The 27,389-nt window shown below is 41.0% G+C and overlaps 1 protein-coding gene across 21 annotated transcripts in view; it reads left to right on the forward strand.

Moving 5' to 3' along the window:
* LOC101733470 overlaps nucleotides 1-21,346 on the forward strand; it is a 93,423-nt gene extending 72,077 nt beyond the window's left edge. For all 21 annotated transcript variants that reach the window (XM_031893233.1, XM_031893251.1, XM_031893250.1 and 18 more), the window contains 23 exons: nucleotides 6-146; nucleotides 671-870; nucleotides 1,846-1,937; nucleotides 3,822-3,949; nucleotides 4,070-4,194; nucleotides 5,309-5,438; nucleotides 6,378-6,593; nucleotides 6,684-6,851; nucleotides 9,434-9,568; nucleotides 9,672-9,721; nucleotides 10,339-10,459; nucleotides 11,008-11,093; nucleotides 11,239-11,356; nucleotides 12,491-12,672; nucleotides 13,439-13,529; nucleotides 14,570-14,690; nucleotides 16,395-16,579; nucleotides 16,761-16,916; nucleotides 18,069-18,202; nucleotides 18,392-18,528; nucleotides 19,183-19,277; nucleotides 19,676-19,865; nucleotides 20,746-21,346. In XM_031893233.1, coding sequence (XP_031749093.1) covers nucleotides 6-146; nucleotides 671-870; nucleotides 1,846-1,937; nucleotides 3,822-3,949; nucleotides 4,070-4,194; nucleotides 5,309-5,438; nucleotides 6,378-6,593; nucleotides 6,684-6,851; nucleotides 9,434-9,568; nucleotides 9,672-9,721; nucleotides 10,339-10,459; nucleotides 11,008-11,093; nucleotides 11,239-11,356; nucleotides 12,491-12,672; nucleotides 13,439-13,529; nucleotides 14,570-14,690; nucleotides 16,395-16,579; nucleotides 16,761-16,916; nucleotides 18,069-18,202; nucleotides 18,392-18,528; nucleotides 19,183-19,277; nucleotides 19,676-19,865; nucleotides 20,746-20,852 — 3,108 coding nt within the window. In that variant the 3' untranslated portion in view covers nucleotides 20,853-21,346. The remainder of the gene's footprint in view (nucleotides 1-5; nucleotides 147-670; nucleotides 871-1,845; nucleotides 1,938-3,821; nucleotides 3,950-4,069; nucleotides 4,195-5,308; nucleotides 5,439-6,377; nucleotides 6,594-6,683; nucleotides 6,852-9,433; nucleotides 9,569-9,671; nucleotides 9,722-10,338; nucleotides 10,460-11,007; nucleotides 11,094-11,238; nucleotides 11,357-12,490; nucleotides 12,673-13,438; nucleotides 13,530-14,569; nucleotides 14,691-16,394; nucleotides 16,580-16,760; nucleotides 16,917-18,068; nucleotides 18,203-18,391; nucleotides 18,529-19,182; nucleotides 19,278-19,675; nucleotides 19,866-20,745) is intronic.
* The last annotated feature ends 6,043 nt before the right edge of the window (nucleotides 21,347-27,389 follow it).

Here is a 27,389-nt window from a genome sequence, read left to right on the forward strand (position 1 = left end):
TCCAGGATCTAAACACACTGAAACCACAAGAATTTCTGAACCTCCTGGAACTTGACGTGAATATAACTCTATGGGAGATTCTTCTCTCGGGCTACACTAATATCACTCAACTGGGACAAGTCATGGATGGCCTCAACATTAAAATGGTATGTTCATTGGAGGGGACACAGTATGAGCCATTTACAGGGTTGGACTAGGCCGCCGGGACACCGGGAAAAATCCCGGTGGGTCCCAGCGGCCCAGACCCGACCCTTTGCTGGCGCTCCCCCTGCCCGACAGCTCCTCCCCTGATGCATTAAATTTACACGCTCGGGGGATGCCGTCGGGTGGGGGGCCCTGCGAGGGGGGTTAGGGGGGCCCTGCAGGACCCCTGGGGCGGGAGCCCCGGTGGGCCCTTCACCCCCCAGTCCTACCCTGGCCATTTATAAAACATAAGCAGTGGGCTGTACATTGGCTGACATAGGATGAAGGCAGCATTCTTCTTGTAATTAAATGATGGTTCCTGGAAGCTTTTGAAGAGGGCCTCAAGAGGGCCTATCTCTTATATACGTTCATGGCCGTATTTTGTGCAGTATGTTGGCGCTTTATAAATATGTGCTTCACCAAGAAACACCAAGATCTTGCAGTTAACCCTCAGACCTCCAACACCGATGGTTTCTATCTCCTGTAGGTGAACTTGAGCCAAGAGGTGCACCAGGGGGTCTTCCGGGTAGTCTGGCCCACCTTCCTGACTTCACTGACGTTTCTTGATGCTACAGATTTGAGCGATTGGCTTAACATTCGATTTAGTGACTACTTGCCTTACCTGACGAAAGCTCAGTTGGATGTCCCAGAGGTTATCAGTGCAAGCTGTCTCTTCTACAAGAACTTGTAAGCGCTCTCTCCATTTCTATTGTGATACAGCCCACCTAAATATTAATGTTTTCATTCTATCAGAATTTTATTAATTTTATTCTTAAGAATTGTAAGAGAGCATAGTCCTTCCATAAAGATTTCCATTTCATGCCCCACCTCTCCAAAGTAGGCAGTTCGAAATTGATTATAGTTGCAAGAGGATTCCCTAATATGAATGCTACTTAAAGGAGAAGGAAAGGCTAATAAAGAGTTAAGCTCAAGCTGCAGGCATACCTTCAGTTCTCTCAATAGTGCCCTTAAGTCTCCCCATATTTTTCCTGTTCAGATGATCAGAAGCCAAACAGGAAGAAAAAACGCTGAGCTGTGTAAAGAAAGTTCCCATAATGCCTCACTCCTGCACCAAGACCACGACCGGTGTACATGCTCAGTTAGTTGGACTATGCTAATTGGCTCAGATCCACATTCCTAAGGGAGGGAGGGAGTTCTTAGCATTCTTGAGGGAGGGGGGAGCAGGAGAGGGGAGAGAGGAGAGAGCTGCGTGTCTCTGGCACAGGAAAACAGACACAACAAATCTTTTCACAGAGAAGTCAGTGCAGCGTTTCTTCTGTGAGTGCTTATGGCTGTATTTACATAGACCTTTCTGATAAAGCTTACTTAGTTTTTACCTTTCTTTCTCCTATAAAAATGCTTAATCCAATTCTGTTGCTTTAAAAAATCCCTCCCTAATGTTGCTGGGACAACAGCTCCCATCAAGTTTAAGCCTTAATAATATGCTGGTGAATCCTGGGAATTGTAAACCAGCAGCATCTGAGTGGAATAAAGGAGTTATAGAAGGTTCAATTATCTCTTAATTCAGTGTTGTTTAATCAAGGTCTGCGCATTGTTGAAATCAAGATTTATAGCTATTAGGATATATAGATGCCTTACATTTTTTTACTTGCTTACTTACCAATCCCTAAATTTTCCATGTGTTAAATTTTGCCTCGCTAGAGTTAAGACTCTGTCTAGAAACTACGGGAAATTCACGGACAATACAAGGCAGGATTTCTACAGTGTATTCAAGGCCTACCTGCTGAACTCGGGTGAGTAAGCCACTTGTGTTAATTCAGCTCTGTATATTTGAATAACAACATGGCATTTTGGATATATTTTGTGTTGAATGCAGTAAAATATTCCTTACTTTCAGCTAGATCCACTCATTTGGCAAGGTGGCCACCCAAATGGATATTTTCCCTAATAGACAACCTAAAAGCCAAATCATTTGGCCTTCATGGTACATGTCAGAGCGTGTTTACAGCCAATAGCCTAGGACCTCATTAATGTGGTCCTCAGTTAATAAGATTTCCAATATGCATTTAATACATCATGCAGAGCTCAGAATAGATTGCTTTGATTGGGTCACGTACGTGAAACAAGAGGCTCAGTCAAGTGTGTCCACATTGATATTCAGTGTCTGGCCATTAATGCATGTGTTAGGGTAATGGCAGACAGAAAGCATCAAAATTGCATCCCACTTGCAGGTTGTATCCTGCCTATAGCACATGGTATAGTGCGCCTATGCCAACTGGCACTCTATATCTTGCTCATGACTGGTGTGTATGTTAGGGAGCAGGTATAGGCCAAAAAGGGGGGCTCCTATGTGCCTGTGCCAACTGGCACTCCATATCTTGCTCATCTGAATGATGTGTATGTTAGGGAGCAGGTATAGGCCAAAAAGGGGGGCTCCTATGTGCCTGTGCCAACTGGCAATCCATATCTTGCTCATCTGACTGATGTGTATGTTAGGGAGCAGGTATAGGCCAAAAAGGGGGGTTCCTATGTGCCCGTGCCAACTGGCACTCTATATGTTGCTCATCTGAATGATGTGTATGTTAGGGAGCAGGTATAGGCCAAAAAGGGGGGCTCCTATGTGCCTGTGCCAACTGGCACTCCATATCTTGCTCATCTGAATGATGTGTACGTTAGGGAGCAGGTATAGACCAAAAAGGGGGGCTCCTATGTGCCTGTGCCAACTGGCACTCCATATCTTGCTCATCTGAATGATGTGTATGTTAGGGAGCAGGTATAGGCCAAAAAGGGGGGCTCCTATGTGCCCGTGCCAACTGGCAATCCATATCTTGCTCATCTGACTGATGTGTATGTTAGGGAGCAGGTATAGGCCAAAAAGGGGGGTTCCTATGTGCCCGTGCCAACTGGCACTCTATATCTTGCTCATCTGAATGATGTGTATGTTAGGGAGCAGGTATAGGCCAAAAAGGGGGGTTCCTATGTGCCCGTGCCAACTGGCACTTGATATCTTGCTCATCTGAATGATGTGTATGTTAGGGAGCAGGTATAGGCCAAAAAGGGGGGTTCCTATGTGCCCGTGCCAACTGGCACTCTATATCTTGCTCATCTGAATGATGTGTATGTTAGGGAGCATGTATAGGCCAAAAAGGGGGGTTCCTATGTGCCCGTGCCAACTGGCACTTGATATCTTGCTCATCTGAATGATGTGTATGTTAAGGAGCAGGTATAGACCAAAAAGGGGGGCCCCTGTGTGCCTGTGCCAACTGGCACTCCATATCTTGCTCATCTGACTGATGTGTATGTTAGGGAGCAGGTATAGGCCAAAAAGGGGGGCTCCTATGTGCCACCCCTACATTGCTGCAAAAGGTAAACAGCAATGGCTGTAGTCCAACAACATCTCAGTGGAGCAAAACTGCTATAGAAAGTTCATGTCTTCTTAAAAGGACATAGTGCTTCTAAGCATACTTCTCACACACACAAATCCTTTTGAGTGCGTAATTACGTTTGCAATGGCTATTTTGTGCACAAAAGAGACTTTTAAAATGATTTATGTCCCCCTTTTTGTGTTGATAATCTAAGGATAAATTATAGCATGCTTGGATGCTTAGGGTGGACTAATTTGCAAAGTTGCCCATTACTATACTTATGAAAATAACCATGTCTTTTTTTGTTGGCAGCTTCCATACCCCGATGTTACAACAGTGCGGAAGCCAATGCCAATTCCTGGATTTTCTATTACTTAAATGACTATTTCACTTATTGCAGCAGCAGTGATCTGAAGTCCTTCTGTGGTGACGAACTGTTGGTAATTATTATCATCCACTAATAAGCCCACTGTATTCTTAGCATTAGAATGTTATTGTTTTACAGCTTAAGCTTGAGTTGACTATATCAGTGATAATGGTGAGTTTCACTTTATTTATAGCTGGAGGAGTTTTCTCTGGATCCATTGACCTTGGAGTTGGTGGGAGGGCTGAAACTGTCGGAAGATCTGAAGTCTTACTATGCAGAGCTTATGGCAGCCGGGGACCCTTCCATCTCCCTGCAGATGTAAGTCTCCATGTCATGTGCAACAATTTGTGTTGGGGCTCTAACACTTAGCAAATTATAATGAATTGATACGTTGGACTTATTAATTGTGGCAAAACTTTGCCAGATACCCATTATCCAGAAAGTTCAGAATTATGGAAAGGCCATCTCCCATAGACTCCTTTTTAATCAAATGATTCACATTTTTAAAAATGATTTCCTTTTTCTCTGTAATAATAAAACAGTACCCGTACTTGATCCCAACTAAGATATAATTACCCCTTATTGGGGGCAGAACAGCCCTATTGGGTTTATTTAATGGTTAAATGATTCCCTTTTCTCTGTAATAATAAAACAGTACCTGTACTTGATCCCAACTAAGATATAATTACCCCTTATTGGGGGCAGAACAGCCCTATTGGGTTTATTTAATGGTTAAATGATTCCCTTTTCTCTGTAATAATAAAACAGTACCTGTACTTGATCCCAACTAAGATATAATTACCCCTTATTGGGGGCAGAACAGCCCTATTGGGTTTATTTAATGGTTAAATGATTCCCTTTTCTCTGTAATAATAAAACAGTACCTGTACTTGATCCCAACTAAGATATAATTACCCCTTATTGGGGGCAGAACAGCCCTATTGGGTTTATTTAATGGTTAAATGATTCCCTTTTCTCTGTAATAATAAAACAGTACCTGTACTTGATCCCAACTAAGATATAATTACCCCTTATTGGGGGCAGAACAGCCCTATTGGGTTTATTTCATGGTTAAATGATTCCCTTTTCTCTGTAATAATAAAACAGTACCTGTACTTGATCCCAACTAAGATATAATTACCCCTTATTGGGGGCAGAACAGCCCTATTGGGTTTAATTACTGTTTAAATAATGTTTTTAGCAGACTTTAGGTAGGAGACCCGAATTACAGAAAGACCCCTTATCCGGAAAACCCCAGGTCCCGAAACATTCTGGATAATGGGTCCCATACCTGTAGTACATTACCTTCATGAAATCCATCACAAAGCTACTTTTTAAAACTGGTTTAATAGTGCTTTGTACTGGTTTAAAACCCTAATTAGTAGTAAGGATAAACATATTATTCTGCCGCTGACACTCTTTTACCCCACAGAATCCCAGATAATCTTCTCTGCTATGTCATTGACATGATAAGCATTGATATAACCAATCAGAATCTGGCGCTGTCCACATTGATGTCTCTTAAGAAATGTAACAAAACCAGTGGCAACGTTGGGGCTGACGTAAGTTGTTTTGGTTGGTTTTGGTTTGGATTTGAACATGCAAATGTTAAACATGTGGATTAGTTCTTACTACAACTTTGTCATTGCATTAATGTAATGTGATGATGTAATTTCTGTCACATGACTCACTAAAACTTGTATATTATAATAAATAAGTTACCCCCTGTACCCCCAAGGAGTTCAAGGAGTACCCCCTGTACCCCTGAGTACCCCCTGTATCCCCGAGGAGTTCGAGGAGTACCCCCTGTACCCCTGAGTACCCCCTGTACCCCCAAGGAGTTTGAGGAGTACCCCCTGTACCCCTGAGTACCCCCTGTATCCCCAAGGAGTTCAAGGAGTACCTCCTGTACCCCTGAGTACCCCCTGTATCCCCGAGGAGTTCAAGGAGTACCCCCTGTATCCCCAAGGAGTTCAAGGAGTACCCCCTGTACCCCCGAGGAGTTCGAGGAGTACCCCTGTACCCCTGAGTACCCCCTGTACCCCCAAGGAGTTCAAGGAGTACCCCCTGTACCCCTGAGTACCCCCTGTATCCCCAAGAAGTTCAAGGAGTACCCCCTGTACCCCCAAGGAGTTCAAGGAGTACCCCCTGTACCCCCGAGGAGTTCAAGGAGTACCCCCTAGGAGTACCCCCTGAACCCCCTGTGGAGTTCTGAGGAGTTCCATGACCATATAAAAGCACAAGGCCTTTGGTGACTATATATTGGTGATAATATTCCTTTATTCACTATATAAATAACTTTAAAACCACTGACTATGGGTCATTGGTAAGTCGCTTAGAATGACAATTTCGTTCATTAGGCAAAATGTATTTTGAGTTCACATCCCCAATAAGTAATAACTGTTATAAACTAGCTATGTCACCGCATTTCCTGTGTTGGATTCTTACACAATATTGTATAGTGTTTCTAATTTTACTGACTTTACCTATTGGCTATGCAGGTACTTGCATCTATTCTTACCTCCGTGGATAATTTCACAGCGGAGACGTTTCAGACCCTTGGTCAAATAGCTGTAGCATTGCTTCCCTCTGTGATCATGGAAAAGACAGACGGAGCTGTTCTACTGCAGAGCCTGTCATCTCTGTCCCAGGTTAATGACTGGAATCCCACGCAGGCATCTGTCATAGTCACAAAGCTCCAAGGAGTTGGTTTTCAGGTAAAATTTGTGGAAAGACTTAACATTAATAGGCGATATGGCTGAACAGGCTACTTCCATTTCATCTCTATCATTTCTATTGTACTCTAGTTCAATGCCACCACTATGGAAGCTCTGGGAACGCTGGTGATCGGTGTAGGCGTGAAAGACATCGATAAGCTCAAAGCATCTGATTTTCTAGTTTTGGCCAACAACGGAACATTCGTCAGCCAAATGCAACAAGCTCCTCCTGCCCTGCAGCAGAGATTTGTACAGTTGGTAAGGCTCTTCAGTTTATAGAAGGAAAGTCATTTTGGCATTTTACTGCCAATAGATTTGCCACATTAGTGCCACCTAGAACACTATATCTATTCTGCAGAAAGCTTTACCATACCTGAGTAAAGAGCCCTAGAAACTCCCTCTGTTTGTTTAAGATTGCAGCTGCCATTTTAGCTTGGTGTTCATAGCTTCCTGCTTTAGCCGTTATAGCTCAGATTACACATTCCTAAGGGTGGGAGAGTGAGTTTTATGAATTCTTATGGGAGGAGGGAGCAGGAGAGAGGAGGGAACTGTGCAGACCCGGGAATTAAGGGTTTTTCTGAGAGAGGAAGTTAGATACCCTAAGAACATGTTTACAAAAAAGGAGACAAGAAATCCTGTGTTTCTTTTGATAGAGGACTCAGTGCAGCATTACTGTGAGTGCTTATGGCTGTATTTACATAGACCTTTCTGATAAAGCTTACTGAGATTTTACCTTTCCTTCTCCTTCAATCTTTATGAACTTCTGCTGCAGTTTCACCTTTTTCAGATTTGTTTACTAATGTGAGAGCCCCAATTATTATGACTTTTTCATATATGTGAAATTAATACTCTCCTACCCAGTTAGAAGCCCAGCACCTATAGGTAATAAAAGGCACTACGTTTGCCCAGGTGAAGAAACCCGGTACCTCCTGATCGATTGCTATGGGTTACTGAATGTGGGCAACTTTAGGGGCAGATTTATCAATGCTTAAGATCAAGTTTCTACCACAATTCAATTTGTGGCAAAAAAAAGCTCGATCTTGGCTAGTTTCGTATTTGAGTTCCTGTTTGAGATTTTATAAGCACAAAAAATTCTTAAAAACCTTGGCATCTAAAAGCTGGCAAATTCATGTTAAGTCAATGAGAGTTGTCCTAGCAAAATTCAAGCAATTTTTACAATTCAAGTTTTTCCAGTCTTTTTTTTTAAGTTGTTAGATTGAATAGAATTGCACTGCATTTAGGTTTATGTTTTAGTTTGTAAGGGATCAAGTTTTTGAGATGATGATGAGTTTTTTAATAGATAAGTGCACATTCAAGGTTGGTGAATTTTTGTTTTCAAATAAAAAAAAAAAATAAACATTTCGTAATATCAAAATTCAAAGGTGTCTGACCAAGAGTCCAAAAGATTCTAGTGTGAACACGACCACTTTAGTGGTTACTGATGACTGCACCAACAACATGAAAGCCTCAGCACCTCCTTGGACCTTTCTCCATTAGGACCTAATAGTAAAGCCCATTAAACCAGATTTCTTATACAGAGCAAAACCTCCCACCCACTGATTCTATGACAATGTGGTGAGCGGAGTATCTAATCATTACATACTATAAATGTGCTCCTGATACACAGTGGATTATCATCTACCTGTAGCCTTTCCTGCTGGAAATCAATTCTGGAATGGGTTAGGTCCAACCTGTAGCCAATCAGAGAATTACATGACACAATATTAGACCAAAAGTATCAGACTTTTTGCAGGCTTAGGTCTTCCTTTAACCAATCATTGGATAGAATATTAACTGACAGGACCACACCAAGCACCACTCACAGGACAACACCAAGTTGTGGCCAGTTAAGGGATAGGAACTTTCATGCAGCCTTCTTACCATGTAGTGAACATCAGAAGAAAACCTGTTATGAATATTCCACCACAATGCCAGACAGACATCACTCTTAAAGGAGAAGGAAAGGCTAATAAAGAGTTAATCTCAAGCTGCAGGCATACCTTCAGTTCTCTCAATAGTGCCCTTAAGTCTTCCCATATTTCTCCTGTTTGGAAGATCAGAAGCCAAACAGGAAGAAAAAACGCTGAGCTGTGTAAAGAAAGTTCCCATAATGCCTCGCTCCTGCACAGACACGGGACCAAGTGAACATACTCAGTTAGTAAGACTTAAGGGCACATTTACTAATCCTAGAATCCGGATCCTGAATGGGAAAAAATCGGATTGGAAACAAAAATTTTGCGATTTTTTTTTCGTCGCCGTCGCGATTGTTTCATATTTTGCGCGACTTTTCCGTTGCTGTCACGACTTTATCGTATTTTGCGTGATTTTTTAGTCGCCGTTGCGATTTTTTCTTATTGAGCACAATTGTAAATGGCGGAAAAACCAATCCGAATTTTTCGGCGACGAAAAAGTCGCGGAAATTATACGATAAAGTCGTAACGCCGACGAAAAAGTTGTGCAAAATACGGAAAAATCGCAACGGCGATGAAAAAAATCGCAAAAATACCGATCATTACAAAAAAAACGCTTTCGGACGTTCGTGGATTAGTAAATGTGCCCCTATGAGTCAGATTCCTGCTGATTGGCTCAGATCCCCATTCCTAAGGGGGGGAGTAAGCTCTTAGCATTCTTGAGGGAGGGGGGAGCAGGAGAGAGCAGGAAGCAGAAAGCCGCGTGTCTCTGGCACAGGAATTACAGACACAACAAATCTTTTGACAGCAGCGTTTCTGTGAGTGCTTATGGCTGTATTTACATAGACCTTTCTGATAAAGCTTACTGAGTTTTTACCTTTATTTCTCCTTTATGAGAAGTAACTTCTGACCTTCTTTTTATCTCTGTAGCTCATTAATAGCACAACAGATAGTATCCTTCAGGCAGTCCCAAGCAGCATGGCAAGCGCGATCCCACCATCAGTACTGGTGAAAGCTGCTACCAACATCACTGATATAAACAATATGCAATGGACGGCTAACCAGGTAGATGTGCAGATCTCAAGGCAACCAATCAAGAACTTGCTTATGGGCAACCAATGTATAGTTGTCAAGGTCCAACTAATTGTGTTTACTTCTGTTTTCTCAGGCCCAAGTTTTGTTCCAGACAGTGCTGAATCTGACTCAGGATTATTCAGTGTAAGTTTCTGCATTTGGTGCTACGCAATAGCAATGCACGGATCAGGGATTTATTAAACCACATATTTTTAAGTAGCAAAATGCATGTAGAAACCTTGAACTACCATTATACCTACACTGAACTATCATTGATGTACCATGGAATGCTTCTGTGGAACGTTATAACTAAAGGTGGCCATACACGGGCTGATTTTAGCTGCCGATATCTGTCCTTTAGACCGATTCAGCAGCTTATCTGCCCATGTATGGGCACCAACATCAGGCTGCCCCAACCGACATCTGGCCTGAAATTGGGCAGGTTCGATCTTTCGGATCAGGGACTGCATTGATGCAGTCCCCGAACCGACGGCACCTATACCCTATACCCTAGGGCCAAAACCACCGAATTAGCCCAATATCACCCACCCATAGGTGGGCATATCGGGAGAAGATCCGTTTGCTTGGATATTTATATATATTTAAAATTAAAGTATGCATGTACGTTTAACATGATTTTAATAAAATGATTTTCCTTCAGCATACAAAGCCATTTGCCCTCTACACATCCATTCCGTATATTATATGTTCAGTTTAAAATAAAGCACAGCAATTTTCCTTTTAATCCTTTTATCCTTTAGTCTTTCCACCAATGTCCTAAAAGGATTCACATGTGGAGCCGCTAATATGCTCGGGGATACGCAGTTTGTAGGACTTATTAAAGCCATGAAAGGAAAAACAGCGGCGCTGGATTATACCCAGGTATGTGACCATTCAAGTCTATTAAACCTATTGTAGCTTCCAAGGGGCAGTTTTATTACAATTTGAGTTGTTTCTTTGCCTCGATTTGAGGGAGGGAAAAATCTCAAATAGAGTTTGAAAAAATTTAAATTTTCTACCTAAAACCAGTCAAGACTCAGTCGGACTGGCCCACCGGGATACCAGGAAAACTCCCTGTAGGCCCATGTGTAAGTGGGCCCTCTTGCTTCTAACTATTTAGCTTTATTAATGGTCATTCCCTACTTCTGTATGGGAATATGGAAGCTTGATAGCTGGAACAATAGAGTATAGTATGTAGAGAAAAGAGATTAGGATAATAAAGTTTGAAAGAGGAGGGGAGGAGTTAAAGTTTTGAGAACAGGCCAATTGTACAGGGTTTTCTGGTGGGCCCCTGCCTTCTCAGTCCCACACTGGCATTACCTGAAGCATTTAAACAAGTCCCATGGATATTATTTTCATCAACTAGTGGAATACCAACAGCTGGATCACCAACCCCATTTCTTATGGGCTTTTTTTGTGTTTCCTTTCAGTTGAGCTGTATTGGCAAGCGTCTCACCCTGCAGAGCTACCCGTCGGACTTTGCAAGTTATCCAAGTGACGTTCTGCTGTACATGGGGTAATTAGATTAGTGGCAGACCGCCATTCACATACAAATATATGTATTTATACATCTAACCAGTGGTAATACCAATGCCTTCAGGATCCAGGCTGGCACTGTCTATTCAGATAACTCTATTTATGTACTGTTCTTTGTTCTTCAGTCCCAGTCCATCAAACTGCACGCAGTATTACAGCCTTGTGGGAAAGTCCAACACTGGGGCACTCCCTGCAGGCTCTTCAATATTAGGATCTCTACTCAGCAGCGCAAGGACATGTTTGGTAAGGCAAAGAAGTGATACAGTTCTCTAGAAGGTCCAACCTTTGTTTTAATCCCGTTTTTGGGGTCGCTGTCAGCATTACCTTGTACGTTGTATAACACAACAAGAATTTCCCCGGTTACATAAGAAAAGCTAGCTTAGATACAACTCCCTGCTAATTCATCCTAGCAGTCCTGTCATCAATATATCTGTTCTTTCTTCATTTAAAAAGGCAGAGGTTTCTTATAGTAATGTTTCTAGATTCCCTAGCATATTTTCTTATATATAAAACATGGCAGTCCATTTCATGTTGCTTCCAAAAGCCTTCCAGTTGGTGCTTCCTTTGGATGTGCCATGGGGAATTTATCCTGCTGAAATAGACAAAAATAAAATAAAAAAACAAAAACAGTCCACAGCCAATCAGAGGCTGCTCCAGCCTTGTAGCTGACATAGGACAAACAGTCAATCATAGCACTTATTTGGCAACCAGTGGGAACATTTTCATGCTTATGTGGCTCCCCAATACCTACATTTGAAGATGGTTCACTGCTATATAAGATTGGGGTGCCCCGAATGTAAACCATGTCCCATCCAGTCTTAACTATCTAAGAAATTAAGGTGGCGTTCATTAAATGTCAAAGTATTATTGGTATAAATCTTAAAGTGTCATAACTCTTGTTTCAACCCTTTTCAAATATCTAAGACCTTAGTACAAGCATGGGACCCTTTATTTAGAAAGCTTAGGACCTGGGGTTTTCTGGATAAGGGGGTCTCTATGTAATTTGAATCTTTATACCTTTAGTCTACTAAAAAATTATTTAAACATGAATTAAACCCAATAGGGGTGTTTTGCCTTCTGTAAAAATGAATGATATCTTAGTGGGGATTGAACTTTCTACATAATGGGTTTCCAGATATAAGATCCCATAACTGTATTAGTTTATTTTGCAAAAATTGTATTTATTCTAAATAATGGACCTCTATGATGCTCCACATTCATGGGCATGGGCTAACATATATATTAAGTCCATTTTAATCCTAAATTCAAATGTTATCCAGGGAATAAGAAACTGTTGACATGCTTGGTTAATAGGTGTATTGATATTTTTACTGGGTGTGATAGTACATATATATGACTTGATTTTTGTTTCCTTAGGGTATCAATGGAACATCCCTTACAGTGCAAAATCTACAAGTTCTGGGTTCTCTGTCGTGTGGACTCTCGGCTAACGAAATCAATAATTCCAACCCATTTATATTGTCACTATTACAATCTTGTCCCTCCTTCGGCACTGGACAGGCAGCGGCAATTGAAAGTCAAATTCTTAGGCTATATGGGTAAGCACTCGCTTCTTAAATTGTTTATACATGTATAATGCATAGGAGCTTGTCAGCATTGCAGAGGAAAGCACCTATTATTTTATTCTGTTTAATCTCCTTATCATGGACAGACCAGCCAATCAATAGATTGTATAAGGTAGGCACAATTCTTGCAACAGTATAGAGGATGAACCCAATGTACTGGCTAGACTTACAAACAGACTTCAGAGTAGCCTTGCCCTTGGCATACAAATATATAAATAAAAGGGCAGCTGTCCTATTCCTCAAATCTCCATTGGCCTTCAGCACTACATACATAAAAAAATGAGCAAATTATTAATTACTAATCAGCTTTATATGGTGATGTTTAAATATATGCTGTATACTGTGAGTTGGTCCCTAAGCTCAGGTAGCTGCCAGCAGGAAAGAAGATGGGGAGCTACTGGGGGTACCTTCTGATTCAAAGATCTTTGCTAAAGGGCTGTGGTTGCCTTAGGCTGGTGCAGAACCCCAAAATATAATGTCCAGTATTTCTAGCCTTCTTCTTTGTTAGGTTTTAGTTCTCCTTTAGGGGGAACATAGGTATTACTGGCCCACTGATGTAGCTTATCCATTCAACTAATAAGAAAGCAGCTGCACTAATCTAAAAACACAATGTCAATGGAGAAAAAGTACAAAACCACTGCCAACACTGAACAATTTCCATTTAACAGTGAGCTACCCCAAATATCAGCCACTGCATGTCTTTCCTGCCCATGTACATAATATAAAATCTGTGTTTCAGACCTGCCAGTCAGTGGACGGTGATCACAATGAGCGAAATCGGAAACCTTTCCAGCACCTTGTCAGCCAGCACCCTTCAGAAAATCCCACAGGTAACAATACTAATTTACTGGGGTCATTTACAGTTGCTGGGGTCATTTACTTAATGGCATTAATGCATTCATTTAACTGTCTAAAGGTGGCCATACACCTTCAGATCCGCTCGCCTGGCGATGTCGACAATCGAGTGGATCTTCTCCCGATATCCCCCACCTACGGGTGGGTGATATCGGGAGAATCCAGGCTAAATGATCCCTGGGGCCAAATGATCGAATACCCGTCGAATGAACGACGGGTATAAGTTGGTCCAGGGACCGCATCAACGAGCCGATGCGGCCCCCGATCCGACTAGATTTTTTAACCTGTCTGATTGATATCTGGCCAATTTCAGATATCGGTCGGGCAGGCCCGTCGGTAGTGCCCATACATGGGTCGATTACCTGCCAAATTGTTCTAAGGGACCGATATCGGCAGCTAGAATCGGCCCGTGTATGGGCACCTTAAGGCGGCAGGCATTTGGGTTTTTTGTAGTCTGCCTATTAACTGCCAGATTATACTGGGTCAGGTGCTTTGCATGGTGATCAGTCTACGGGGAGTCATATGACACAGCAGCCAATGGGACTAAATACTATTGTACAATTTGGTTATGTAGTTGGACCTAATAGCATTGCCACTGGGCCAACCAGCATGTTTTTGGGGAAGCATGAAACTGCCCATGTGTATTGTTTCCATTGGTTCCACCAAGGCAATAAATGGCATAGACTACAGTGACGCCATAGCTGCTTAAATTATACGCAGTAAATAAATCAGTTCCCAAGGAGCATAATTCTGTAACACAGAATTTTGCTATGAATAAATGTAATTAAAATACATGTTCAGGCTTTAGTTTTCCTTTAAAGTATTTATACTTCACTATACTATAACTAAGGGAAAAGGAAGAGATACAATGCCACGTATGGGTAGGCAGAGCTATATATGTTATACGTATATGTATATAAGATTGTAGTCCACCTCAGAAGGAAGGGAATGTTTTAGATTATGGATTTGCAATTGCTCATCAGTATCAGTGTTTTTTTGTGTCATTTTATTTCAGATCGTAAAAATAAGTTTTTTCCCTGGATACCTGACTAAGCTGAAAGCCTTGAATATGACCTTGTTTAAAATGGTACTGAAGCAGCTAAAGCCAGCCAGGGTAGCTCGTCAAACTGCAATAAGTGAGTGTTAATATTTCTTTATTTACAAAGCTAAAGTATCTTAAATTATATTTATATTAAATTATATTACAGAAAAACGCACTATAATCCTGTACTGTAATACTGGGAAAAGAGACCTTCCTAACAACTCTAAAGCTGGGCAAATACATAAAGCTTTTTGGTAGGGCTGATCCCATAGGATCACAATGAGAGCCGATACAATCCTTGTTCAATGGGATTTTAAATCGTGGGGCCTAGAGGTAGGGCATACCCCCTACATAGTATAATAAGGTGCTCACTTCATCTGGAGGGGCTTATATAGGCCTGCATACAGATAATTTTATTTGCCAGGGGTCAATATCTCACTTACCAGACAATTACTTAGGGGCAGGTTTATCAAAATTCAGATTTTTGTGGTTTTAGAGGTTTTTGAAACCACGAATAAACTATTTTCTTCTAAAACCACTAAAACCAAGTGATTTATTAAAACAGTCTTTTGAAAAAAAACCCTGAATGAAAAAAACACAAAAAAAGTGAAAGACGCAATTTTTTCCTTTTTTTGCACAAATATGTCAAAATATCCAGATAACCACAAACCCCCGAAGCAGAGAAACATTAGTCAATTGCAGCTGCCACTGACTTCTACATGACCTCGACAGCTTTTAGGAAGCGTATTTTAAATTTCGGATTTGCCGCCGTTTAGACGCATATAAATGGTGAAAAAAATATGTTTTTGCGCAAAGAAAATAAATATGTATTGTGAAAAAACGACGACCTTTAGTAAATGGGCCCCTTAAGCTGGCCATACAAGGGCAGATCCGCTCGCTTGGCGATGTCAACGAGCCGATGCGGTCCCCGATCTGGCTGGATTTTCTAACCTGGCCGATCGATATCTGGCCAATTTCAGGCCAGATATTGGTCAGCCAGGCCACTTGGTTCTACCCCAACACGGGCCGATAAGCTGCCGAATCGGTCCAAGGGACCCATATCGGCAGCAATAATCGGCACGTGTATGGGGACCTTTAGTCTTAAAAGTAGAAGTCTATGTTCAAACAGGGAGATAATCTTGGCAGAAACCATAGGCCGAGCATAGGGCAACTGCCCCACACACAGGGAAACAGGGGGAATAAAGACTGTGGGTAGAAGTGTCAAGTCTTTCAGTTGTATTTTACTGAAATTGCTGATATTTTGGAGGTGCCGTTATCACTTTCACTATTACTCCTAATAATGTAGAAATAAAGAACATCACATTTTAGGGATGCACTGAATCCAGGATTCGGCCAAGATTCGGCCTTTTTCAAGAAGATTTGGATTCAGCCGGATCCATGCTCCTAGCCTAACCGAATCCTTAGAATCATGTGATGTTTTGTCACATAGACACGGATCATGTCGGCAGTGTCGGACTGGGAACCCAGGGGCCCACCAGAAAACCTTAGACCATAGGCCCACTCTCCAAACTTTCCTCCTTTCCTCACCCAACCTCTTTATTCTCCTAGTCTCTTTTATTTACATGCTAGCATCTATTCTTCCATCTATTTCTCCTCTTCCTTGCCATAGGGAATGGCCATGAAACAGGCCAAATGGTCAGGAGCAGGAGGGCCCACTGACACCTGGGCCCACCGGGAGTTTTCCTGGTATCCCCAAATCTTTCCCAAAGGATTGGGGGTTCAGCCGAATAGTGGATTTGGTGCATCCTTAATTAAATTTGAAATTGTTTCATTTCAGACTGCACCACGCCTCTCACAACTGATATAATATCAAAGCAGACAGATCTCATAGTCATCAGCTACAGTGCGGCAGATCTGGAAAACTGTCTGAGCAATGACATTTTGAACGAAAACCTGCAGACTCTCGGAGAGTTAGCGTTTGAGGGAGACCAACTTAACGTTTTAAAGACAAAGCTGGATATGGTGAGGCTTTTATTGTTATCCTCGGCCCTGTATTTCATTTAATTCTACATGGTAGATGCAAGAAATGGTGTTTTGATCACTTTAACTGGTATATTTTTGCAGCTTGATGCTACCCTATAGTCCCCATTGCACCCTGTGGTGTTTTTAGATGCAGGCTAACTTACCCTTTCTGTTCCAACAGCTGTACCCTGGAGGCATACCAGAGCAATACCTTCTCCAGCTGGGAAACATTGCCATGGTATACAGCACCGATCAGATTGCCAAATGGAATATTACTAAGCTGGACACCCTAGCAACTCTGCTACAAATGGCACCCTGGCAGAGCAATGATGTAAAGGTATAATAACATTCCTCACAAACAGAAAAATGTGCTAAATATGTTTTTTCACCTCAGGGTTACTGAACCAGCAGCCCAGAGGTTTAATGGTGGCATTTCCAGTGAGACAGCACTCTGTGCAGTGGGAATTTTACAGCAAAACTGAGGCAGAAAAGAGAAGAAAAAGAAAAGAGCTGTCCCACTGCGCCCCCTAGTTTTGCTATAGAAGCTGTCGAAAAGCATAGTTATAGATGCAGGAAAATTTACCAATGAGAATTCTACCGACCAAAAACCTTATTATAAATGCAAGAGAAGTAACCAATGAGAACACTGATTCCCAGTGTCAGGCATCTTGCTGGTACCTTACATATAGAGATAATTATGTCATTATTTCCCCTCATTATATGGCACAGGAATCAGACATGGGGATAAAGGGACAGACTTGTTCAGTGCTGGGAAACTGGGCTTAATGCTCCCAACTCCAATTGCAGGAACAGAGAACAGGGAGCCGGATTTACACAGATCAGCTGGGATTCTCATTGGGGGATTCTTTTGCATTTTAAAGCAGTCGCTGGCTGTGGAGATTTAGGGAAAAGTGTAATTGTGCAATATTGCTTTAAGAATACAACCCAGATGTTGCTGGACTACAGCTCCCAGTATGCCTCTACCTTCATTATATGTGACATTATTCTGGGATTTGTAGTCCAGCAAGTTTGGTTGAGTAGTGGAGTGCAGCAAGGTTTAGTACCCCTTTAAAGGGCTATGTACTATGCTGTAGGCCATAGTCAGTTCTCACCAAAGTGTTGTGGTTTCTGTTGTGCATTGAATTGATATCCAAGAAAATTTCACTTTGATAAAAAGTTCCATTTTTTTGAAAACCATAGAGTTGACCTGTAGAATCATATCATAAAACGTATGTGCCGACGTGGCAGTGAAACTGAAGATTCTTCTGACTGCCTTACAGGCTGAATGTTTAGTGTGTGACATGCACTGATGTGACTTTCTATGTAAGAGAGAGTAGTAGTGATGAGTGATGTTTTTAGCCAGAGTTTGCCGTGAAAAAACACCAGCATAAAAAGTAGCATGGAAAAAGTCACAGCTAAAAAACACCCACTGACTTCAATTGCAGTGTAGAATAAGGGGTTCAAAGACTTTTCCTTTTTTCACCTTCAGGTCCAGGCTATGGTTGATCGATACCTACAAGCACCAGGTGCTACTTTAGATGGCACTGCCCTCACTATTCTGTCTCCGTATCTCTGTGCCCTAAACCAAAGCCAAATTGAAAGTCTTCAGATTGCAGATATCAGGTATGATTGGCCTTTGTTTAATGGAGAGTCCAACCATTATGTCGTTATTACTGCCATCATATAAAGTACACCCTAAACTTTTTGTTTTTTTTAGCGGTTTTTAACCATTTTACAATAACATTGGCTATAAGAAGGCAAATGAACACTTCTGCATTAATATATTGTTTCTTATTTCTTTCATTATTACAGAGCGAGCACCAGTTTACCAGACACATCCACATGTTCACAAAGCATGAAAAACGTTATATTTAACAAAATGAAATCCGCCTACCAATCATCTGCTAGATCTCAAAACGCCTACTACCAGCTCCTGAAGAGTGTTATAGGTGGGGTTTCCAAGCACATAGAAACACTGTTACATTAGCACAGGAAAACTGTGATATTGCAATTAAATCTATGGGCCAGTCCATCAACTGTACAACTGTGAATTGTCCATCTCTGAAGTTAAAAGGGTTTGTGTTGCTATGGTCATAAGGCTGATGCCACAAGGGGCTTATTCTCAGCCTGACAAAAACCATAGGTTGAGAATCAGACCCTCCGCTGGCTTCAGCCTCCTACCCTTCAGGTACTGGCAGAACTTAGTTTTTTTTGCTTGATAATTTGTGACGATCCCTAAACTTAGCTTCTCAACAGCTGCCCAGAGCGCACTGAGCACGTGCAGTGCAGCTCCCGTGACAACTGTAAATGCCTATAGCTATATTCATTTTTCATGTCTTCTGCTGTTGACTTACTTTGCACCTTTGCTCCATCAAGGATTCCCTTCTTGGCACCCTTCAAAGCATCAAATAAGGACCCATCTTGAAATTCATGGACAACAATTTGACATCTCTAGTTACACAAAGTCATATTGTGTCCAGTTTAATGTGGATTTGTAAATGATTTTTTGTGCATATTTTGTTGTGTTCAAATGTATCATGACGAGGCAGGCACAGATTCCAGGGATAAATGAGTGAAAGCCATTTTTGTGTCTTCTTCTGCAGGTGGAGCAAGTTCTGCCGATCTGATCCAGTTTGCCAATGGCAGTCCAGAAATGGACATTGACATATTTCAGAACCTGAATCCTAATGAAGTAAAGGTAATGTACAATAAAAACCTGTTTGACTCGACAAGCATCTGCTGTTCATATGAAGTCTTTTTGATACTCTAATTTCACTTTCATTCTTTATTTTTTATTCAGTTTCTCCCTCGTACTAAGTCTGCCTCAGCATCTCGCTCTCCTTCATTTTCCTGTCCCTATTGCTTTATTACACACACTTTTATTCAACCTCCTAAAGCTGGCTGTCTCTAGATCTTTACTAAGCCCTTTTTTGCCTGTCTTAATCAAACTGGACTTTCAGCTTCAGTACTACTTTCACTAGAACTCAGCAATGGCTGGACCCATCAACAATACAAAGTTCAGTATCAGCTTAGCCGTGCTTCCATCATAATCAGTTTTTACTTCAATATGTTTCTTCTCCTTTGGATCTTATTTAGATGTTAAGTGCACAGAATATAGTAGACCTCATGGGAGTGAATTTGCCAGATCTAAGGTCCATATCTGATAGTAACATTGTACAGCTCTGGGCATCTGTACACACACAAGCGGAGGTCAACTCTTTAGGGCTCAACATCTTGGCTGGAGTCAAGGAAACCACACCTCGAGGCTTCATTATTATTACTCTACGTAAGTGAAATTATAAGACTGTTGTAACCTCCTTAACAGGATTAGAGACCGGTGCATTTGAGAAAGTTTTGTTCCCCTGCTCTCCATGGCTGAGATAGTGTCTAATACTATTTCAACTAACTCTCCAAGATTTAGGAAAATAAGATAAACATGAGAGCCCTACACAATAAACTAAAAACATATGGCCGCTTCAGAATGGACAGGGGCCCAGATACACCTCTGCATAGTTCATTTTTGTCTAACACAGAGTTTTTACAACATTATCTATTAAAAAATTACAAAGCAGTTTCCATTTAATTACACTAAAAAAGAATATAATAGAATACTAAACACAATGATGTTCAACTACTGATGCATCAATACATCCCTACGACAGTAGAGCAGGGGTCTCCAACCTTTCTTACTTGTGAGTAACACAAGCACCATAAACGTTCATGGAGGTGCCAAATAAGGGCTGTGATTGGCTATTAGGCAGCCTCTATGCACACTATCAGCTTACATGGGGCTTTATTTGGTAGGAAATCTTGTTTTTATTCAACCAAAACTTGCCCCCAAGTCAGGAATTCAAATATAACTCCCTGGTTTGGGGGCACTGAGAGCAACATCCAAGGGGTTGGGGAGCAACATGTTGCCCCTGAGCCACTGGTTGGGGATCACTGCAGTAGAACATAAAGAACAAATTAATCATTTGCACTTTCTGCTCTAATAAAAGCCCCTAATAAATGAGCGCAATTGTGTCCAGTGAGCAGGACCAATAAGCCAGACAATAACAAACCACTGATTTATCATAAGTAATAACTAGGTAATAGAAACTTGATTTTCAACACAATAGAATTGGTTAAATATTTTATATTAAATTGCATTTATCTCTATCTTTTAGAATCAACGACACCAGCCTCAGGAGGCGATTCACCAAAGCATCACAGCTTCATCCTTGCGCTTTGCACGCTGTTCGCCATGCTTCTCTCTTTGGACTCATTCCATTAACTGAAAACCTGTGTCAATCTCCTACAACGCACATCTGGCTTTTGAACCCGACAAAGATGCTTCTTCTTGAGAATTATTGAGAATGTATGGATAGTCCTGTGGTTATCTCCCACAATGCACATCCTGCGTGTAAACCCATCTAAGACGCCACCTATGTTTCTAGTGGCCAATCAGCAATAGCCGCCGATATCGCATTCTCCTTTCTGGACATGAACAAATCAAGATGAAACTGAAATCCTCTTATGTAAACTTGTGATCTACTGCCTGTATCAAGCACTTGCTCAGATTTTAATTTGCACCTTACGTATTTAAGAGTAATTAAACAATCGTAGCTAATGAACAAAATTATGTTAACGGCCAACCTAAAACCAATACAGTATATTTAAGAGAAAGCAACAGCGATTGATTAACCACATATTGTATTTTCTCCTATTTTTTTTTATCTTCAAGTAATGCAAGGTAGACTAAACCATTAAAATGAGTGTTTATATTAATCTTCTAATGTTATTTTGGGGGTTTATAACATAAACAATGTGAAATCAAAATGCAGACATCCACTTCAGTTGAACGAAGTGTGTTGGAGAGTTGTTCTTCAATGCACAACAACACAATTTTAGCACTTGGCAACCACAGTGTGGGCTCTAATTAAAGCTCAAAGCACAATGATGTTACCTGTAGGATTATTAGCTATTGTGGATAAAGCATACAGTTTGCTGCTAATGTACAATTTGCACTGAAAAAATGGTCATTGTCTCATACACAAACAACCATTTATCATCTTCTACTTTATGAAGAACCAAGAATACCTTGCCATAGATGTGAAATCTCTGAAGACTGAATCCTTTACATGTGCATATTATTATGTATAGTGAAATATGATGTTTACAGCAAGTGTTATTAACAAGATGCCAAACGCCTACTATATCATATTAATTACAAAATATCTAATCAACCTTAATTATTATTCAGAAAAACTAAAAACAAAATAATTTGTGTCATTGTTATAGAACTATAGAACTGGGTGGGTATTAATTATACAATTAATCATCAGGGACTTAGGGTACTGCTCCAGCTCTAAACCAAGCCTATGTTTGAATATTAGGCACAACTATGTTATACAGGTATAGGACCTGCTATCCAGAATGCTCGGGACCTGGGGCTTTCCAGATAAGGGATCTTTCTGTAATTTGGATCTCCATACCTCCATACCAAATCTACAAAAGATTATTTAAACATAATTTAAACCCAATAGGATTGTTTTGCCTCCAATAAGGAGTAATTATATCTTAGTTGGGATCACATACAAGTACTGTTTTATTATTACAGAGAAAAGGGAATCATTTAACCATTAAATAAACCCAATAGGGCTGTTCTGCCCCCAATAAGGGGTAATTATATCTTAGTTGGTATCAAGTACAGGTACTGTTTTTTATTACAGAGAAAAGGGAATCATTTAACCATTAAATAAACCCAATAGGGCTGTTCTGCCCCCAATAAGGGGTAATTATATCTTAGTTGGGATCAAGTACAGGTACTGTTTTATTATTACAGAGAAAAGGGAATCATTTAACCATTAAATAAACCCAATAGGATTGTTCTGCCCCCAATAAGGGGTAATTATATCTTAGTTGGGATCAAGTACAGGTACTGTTTTATTATTACAGAGAAAAGGGGATCATTTAACCATTAAATAAACCCAATAGGGCTGTTCTGCCCCCAATAAGGGGTAATTATATCTTAGTTGGGATCAAGTACAGGTACTGTTTTATTATTACAGAGAAAAGGGAATCATTTAACCATTAAATAAACCCAATAGGGCTGTTCTGCCCCCAATAAGGGGTAATTATATCTTAGTTGGGATCAAGTACAGGTACTGTTTTATTATTACAGAGAAAAGGGGATCATTTAACCATTAAATAAACCCAATAGGGCTGTTCTGCCCCCAATAAGGGGTAATTATATCTTAGTTGGGATCAAGTACAGGTACTGTTTTATTATTACAGAGAAAAGGGAATCATTTAACCATTAAATAAACCCAATAGGATTGTTCTGCCCCCAATAAGGGGTAATTATATCTTAGTTGGGATCAAGTACAGGTACTGTTTTATTATTACAGAGAAAAGGGAATCATTTAACCATTAAATAAACCCAATAGGATTGTTCTGCCCCCAATAAGGGGTAATTATATCTTAGTTGGGATCAAGTACAGGTACTGTTTTATTATTACAGAGGAAAAGGAATTATTTGCTTATAATGAAGTCTATGGGAGATGGCCTTTCCATAATTCAGAACTTTCTGGATTAAGGGTTTTCCGGATAAGGGATCCTATACCTGTACTTCTAGGATTTTTCATTACTTTGGGAAAAACATACAATTTGCTGCTAAATATGATATTCAATTTGCACTATAAAATGACAAGCTTCTCATGTAATGTACAAATATGTTACATTATGAAAAACACATTTACCTTTACTGCAGAAAATGTAATCACTTATATGACTGAATAATCTATACTGTAATCGCTTGTTACTATGTAAAGATACATAAGAAAATTATTTTGTTTAAAAAGATATTTTATGATACTGTCAAAAATGTATATATATATATATATCTATTGTATCATGTTGATTAACATAATAAAATACTTGCATCCTCCTTCATTAGTCAAAAATACATCTAAATGTATCTAAAATAATTAGTCATTTCTTTTATCTTTCCAATGGCTTTTGGGAACTTCCAGCACTGCCCAACACGAGCCACTGTGGGATGTTTTGGTTCTGGGTTCAGTTAAAGGATAAGTAAACCTTTAAAATAAGTGGACGTAAAATTGATTTCTTACGTTTTTCGTAACCAGAAGAACATCAGATTAGCCCTCTTTTTTCTCCTGACAATGTCCTCAACTACGTCATTTTCGGAAAGTGGCCAGTAGGTAGCGCTGTTGTGACAAAATGCATTCATATTAACAGTATTTTTAACCCTAAATATCTTGGAATAAATATAAATAAATAAATGTCAATTGCAAAAGTGCACTCTCATCAATTTTACATCAACTTGTTTTTAAGCGTTTACTTATCATTTAAATTAGACACTGGAAATGCTTTCTGGAAATGCCTGTAGAGACTTATGTGCCTATGAGGTGAGTTTTAGCTATCAGCCCTGCCATATACATACTGGAAAGGCTGCTTTATATGAAGTCTTCCCAGAGGCTATTATCGCCCCCTCCCCACTACTATAGGCACCGTCTCTCTCTACTATACCTGCTATCCCACAGCCCCAGTCCCTTCCCAGAGGCTATTATCCCCCCCACTGCTACTATAGGCACCATCTCTCCCTACTATACCTGCTATCCCACAGCCCCAGTCCCTTCCCAGAGGCTATTACCCCCCACTGCTACTATAGGCACCATCTCTCCCTTCTATACCTACTATCCCACAGCCCCAGTCCCTTCCCAGAGGCTATTATCCCCCCACTGCTACTATAGGCACCATCTCTCCCTACTATACCTGCTATCCCACAGCCACAGTCCCTTCCCAGAGGCTATTATCCCCCCACTGCTACTATAGGCACCATCTCTCCCTTCTATACCTGCTATCCCACAGCCGCAGTCCCTTCCCAGAGGCTATTATCCCCCCACTGCTACTATAGGCACCATCTCTCCCTACTATACCTGCTATCCCACAGCCCCAGTCCCTTCCCAGAGGCTATTATCCCCCCACTGCTACTATAGGCACCATCTCTCCCTACTATACCTGCTATCCCACAGCCCCAGTCCCTTCCCAGAGGCTATTATCCCCCCACTGCTACTATAGGCACCATCTCTCCCTACTATACCTGCTATCCCACAGCCCCAGTCCCTTCCCAGAGGCTATTATCCCCCCACTGCTACTATAGGCACCATCTCTCCCTACTATACCTGCTATCCCACAGCCACAGTCCCTTCCCAGAGGCTATTATCCCACTGCTACTATAGGCACCATCTCTCCCTACTATACCTGCTATCCCACAGCCCCAGTCCCTTCCCAGAGGCTATTATCCCCCCACTGCTACTATAGGCACCATCTCTCCCTACTATACCTGCTATCCCACAGCCCCAGTCCCTTCCCAGAGGCTATTATCCCACTGCTACTATAGGCACCATCTCTCCCTACTATACCTGCTATCCCACAGCCCCAGTCCCTTCCCAGAGGCTATTATCCCCCCACTGCTACTATAGGCACCATCTCTCCCTATTATACCTGCTATCCCACAGCCACAGTCCCTTCCCAGAGGCTATTATCCCCCCACTGCTACTATAGGCACCATCTCTCCCTACTATACCTGCTATCCCACAGCCCCAGTCCCTTCCCAGAGGCTATTATCCCCCCACTGCTACTATAGGCACCATCTCTCCCTACTATACCTGCTATCCCACAGCCCCAGTCCCTTCCCAGAGGCTATTATCCCCCCACTGCTACTATAAGCACCATCTCTCCCTACTATACCTGCTATCCCAAAGGCACAGTCCCTTCCCAGAGGCTATTATTTTGATTTGAAAGGGGGGCGGCCATGTAGCACAAGTTAAATTAAGAGCATAACTTTTGTATAAACCTCAATGACTTTCTAGAAACTAGTGTAGCAATGACAAGTGAAAGCAGTTCGACAGGGACAGGAAGAAATTACAATGACCCCCAATGAGTTAACTAACTGTATTAGCACAATGGGCCCCAAAACTTTGGGAACAAGACATTTTCTATGAATTATATTGCAGCTGATTATCAGTTCCACGGGGCCCCCTTAAGATTGCCACCCTTCTAAATAACTTTTACCAGCCAGTAAAATGACTTGTGGCTCTGTACCATTGTAGCTGTGGTTGAAAAACAAACACTGTACAAGTTCAACCATTTGTCCAAGCAAAAACAACCTACCTTCTAGTTAATAGTTTAGCCAGCACTGAGCATGTACAAAAATGTTGCTACTATGCACTTGTTTTCAGGGCCGCCATCACTGTACTGTTGCGCGGGGCCCCATGAAAATCTGCGCAATCTTACGCAATTTAGGTAACTTTTGCAAAAGTTGCCAAGAAACTTAAGACACTGATGTATCTTGCCTAGAAAATTAACAAACAAGCAAAGGACAATGCAGAGAAGGGGCAGACACCACCCACCACCAATGAATGAAACAACTGAAGGGAAATTCTACTTCCCCCCAATGAACTGACTGACTTATTAGCACATTTATTATTTATTTAAACTATTTAAGAGATGGAGACTTTTCCAGTTGTGTACTCTGCATAACACAATAATTTATGAGGAGAGCGTACAGTTCTTAACTCTTAGCAATTGAATACAACTTCATTAGTTGTAGTATTAGGTGTAGTTGTAGTTATAGTTTTTACTATATGTATACTTCCTTATTGGGATATATCAATTTATTATAGTAAAATATTGCTCTATATTTTTGGTGAAGCAAAATTTCTTAATGATACAGCTTGACTATGTTCAATCAATCCTTAGATGGATGCGACCCCTAGGATCTCAGTAGTGTCAGTTTATACGTGTTTTGCACGTTTTCAACGCGTGATTAGTATACGGGTATAAAAATACGTGTACATAACAAATTTCTTAACCAACAATATTAAATTATATTATATCATATTTTATCATATGTTGACCAATACTGAATGTATACGTTTTCAACGGCTGTTATTATTTGTACTGCAGATTATTTTTCTGCATCATGTAAATATTAATGTTTGAAAATATTTTAATGCCTTTATTTGGCTATAATGTTTAAAAAATCCCAATAAAAATGATTGAAACTATTTAAACTATTTATATGAACTGCTTATTATATTGAAACACCAACTGTTCATTTTGGAAGCTATTTACTAAATTTTATTAGTGTCTCCGACATGAACTTTCCAGCAGGGGAATGACTTGTTATTGGGCCCCACAGCAACATCATAGGGCCCCTGCACTTTTAATGCACGCCACATTAATGATGGCAAGTGATTTATCTCCAGATTTTAATGGTTCTTGTCTTATTTTGGAATCTCTGCTAAATCCAGAATGTTTGTGTGGCTTTGTACTTTGGTTTCCAAACTTACTGAGGTTTTTTTTTTTTTCCTTCTGTGAACTTGTAGCTGAAGCGCAGCGCCAAAGGCCCAAAGTGCAGGAGAGGCAAGAGACCCGGCAACAGACGCCGCCAGAGGCAGAGGAGCAGCCCCAGGATGTCGGGGGGCAGGTATATCGGACCCCTGCAATTTAAGTAATTACACTACTTTCAAAGAAACTCACCTAATGTACATATAAACTCCACTGACCCCCCCCCCACCAAATTAAAATACTGACATTTATTATTTTTACTATTTTTATGAACTACTTCTGTTTATTGGGCCCCACAGCAAGATCATTGGGTTTACAGTTTGCATAACTAATGCAAAAACATCCATATCAAGCAATGACAGCAGGGGGGGGGGGGGGGGCAGGTAGGTGGGAAGGGGTTAAACTTAGGGCAAACTCCACTGACCCCCTATAAACTAAATGACTTATAAGCACA

Source organism: Xenopus tropicalis, chromosome 9, assembly GCF_000004195.4.
Source record: "Xenopus tropicalis strain Nigerian chromosome 9, UCB_Xtro_10.0, whole genome shotgun sequence".
Taxonomy (NCBI): domain Eukaryota; kingdom Metazoa; phylum Chordata; class Amphibia; order Anura; family Pipidae; genus Xenopus; species Xenopus tropicalis.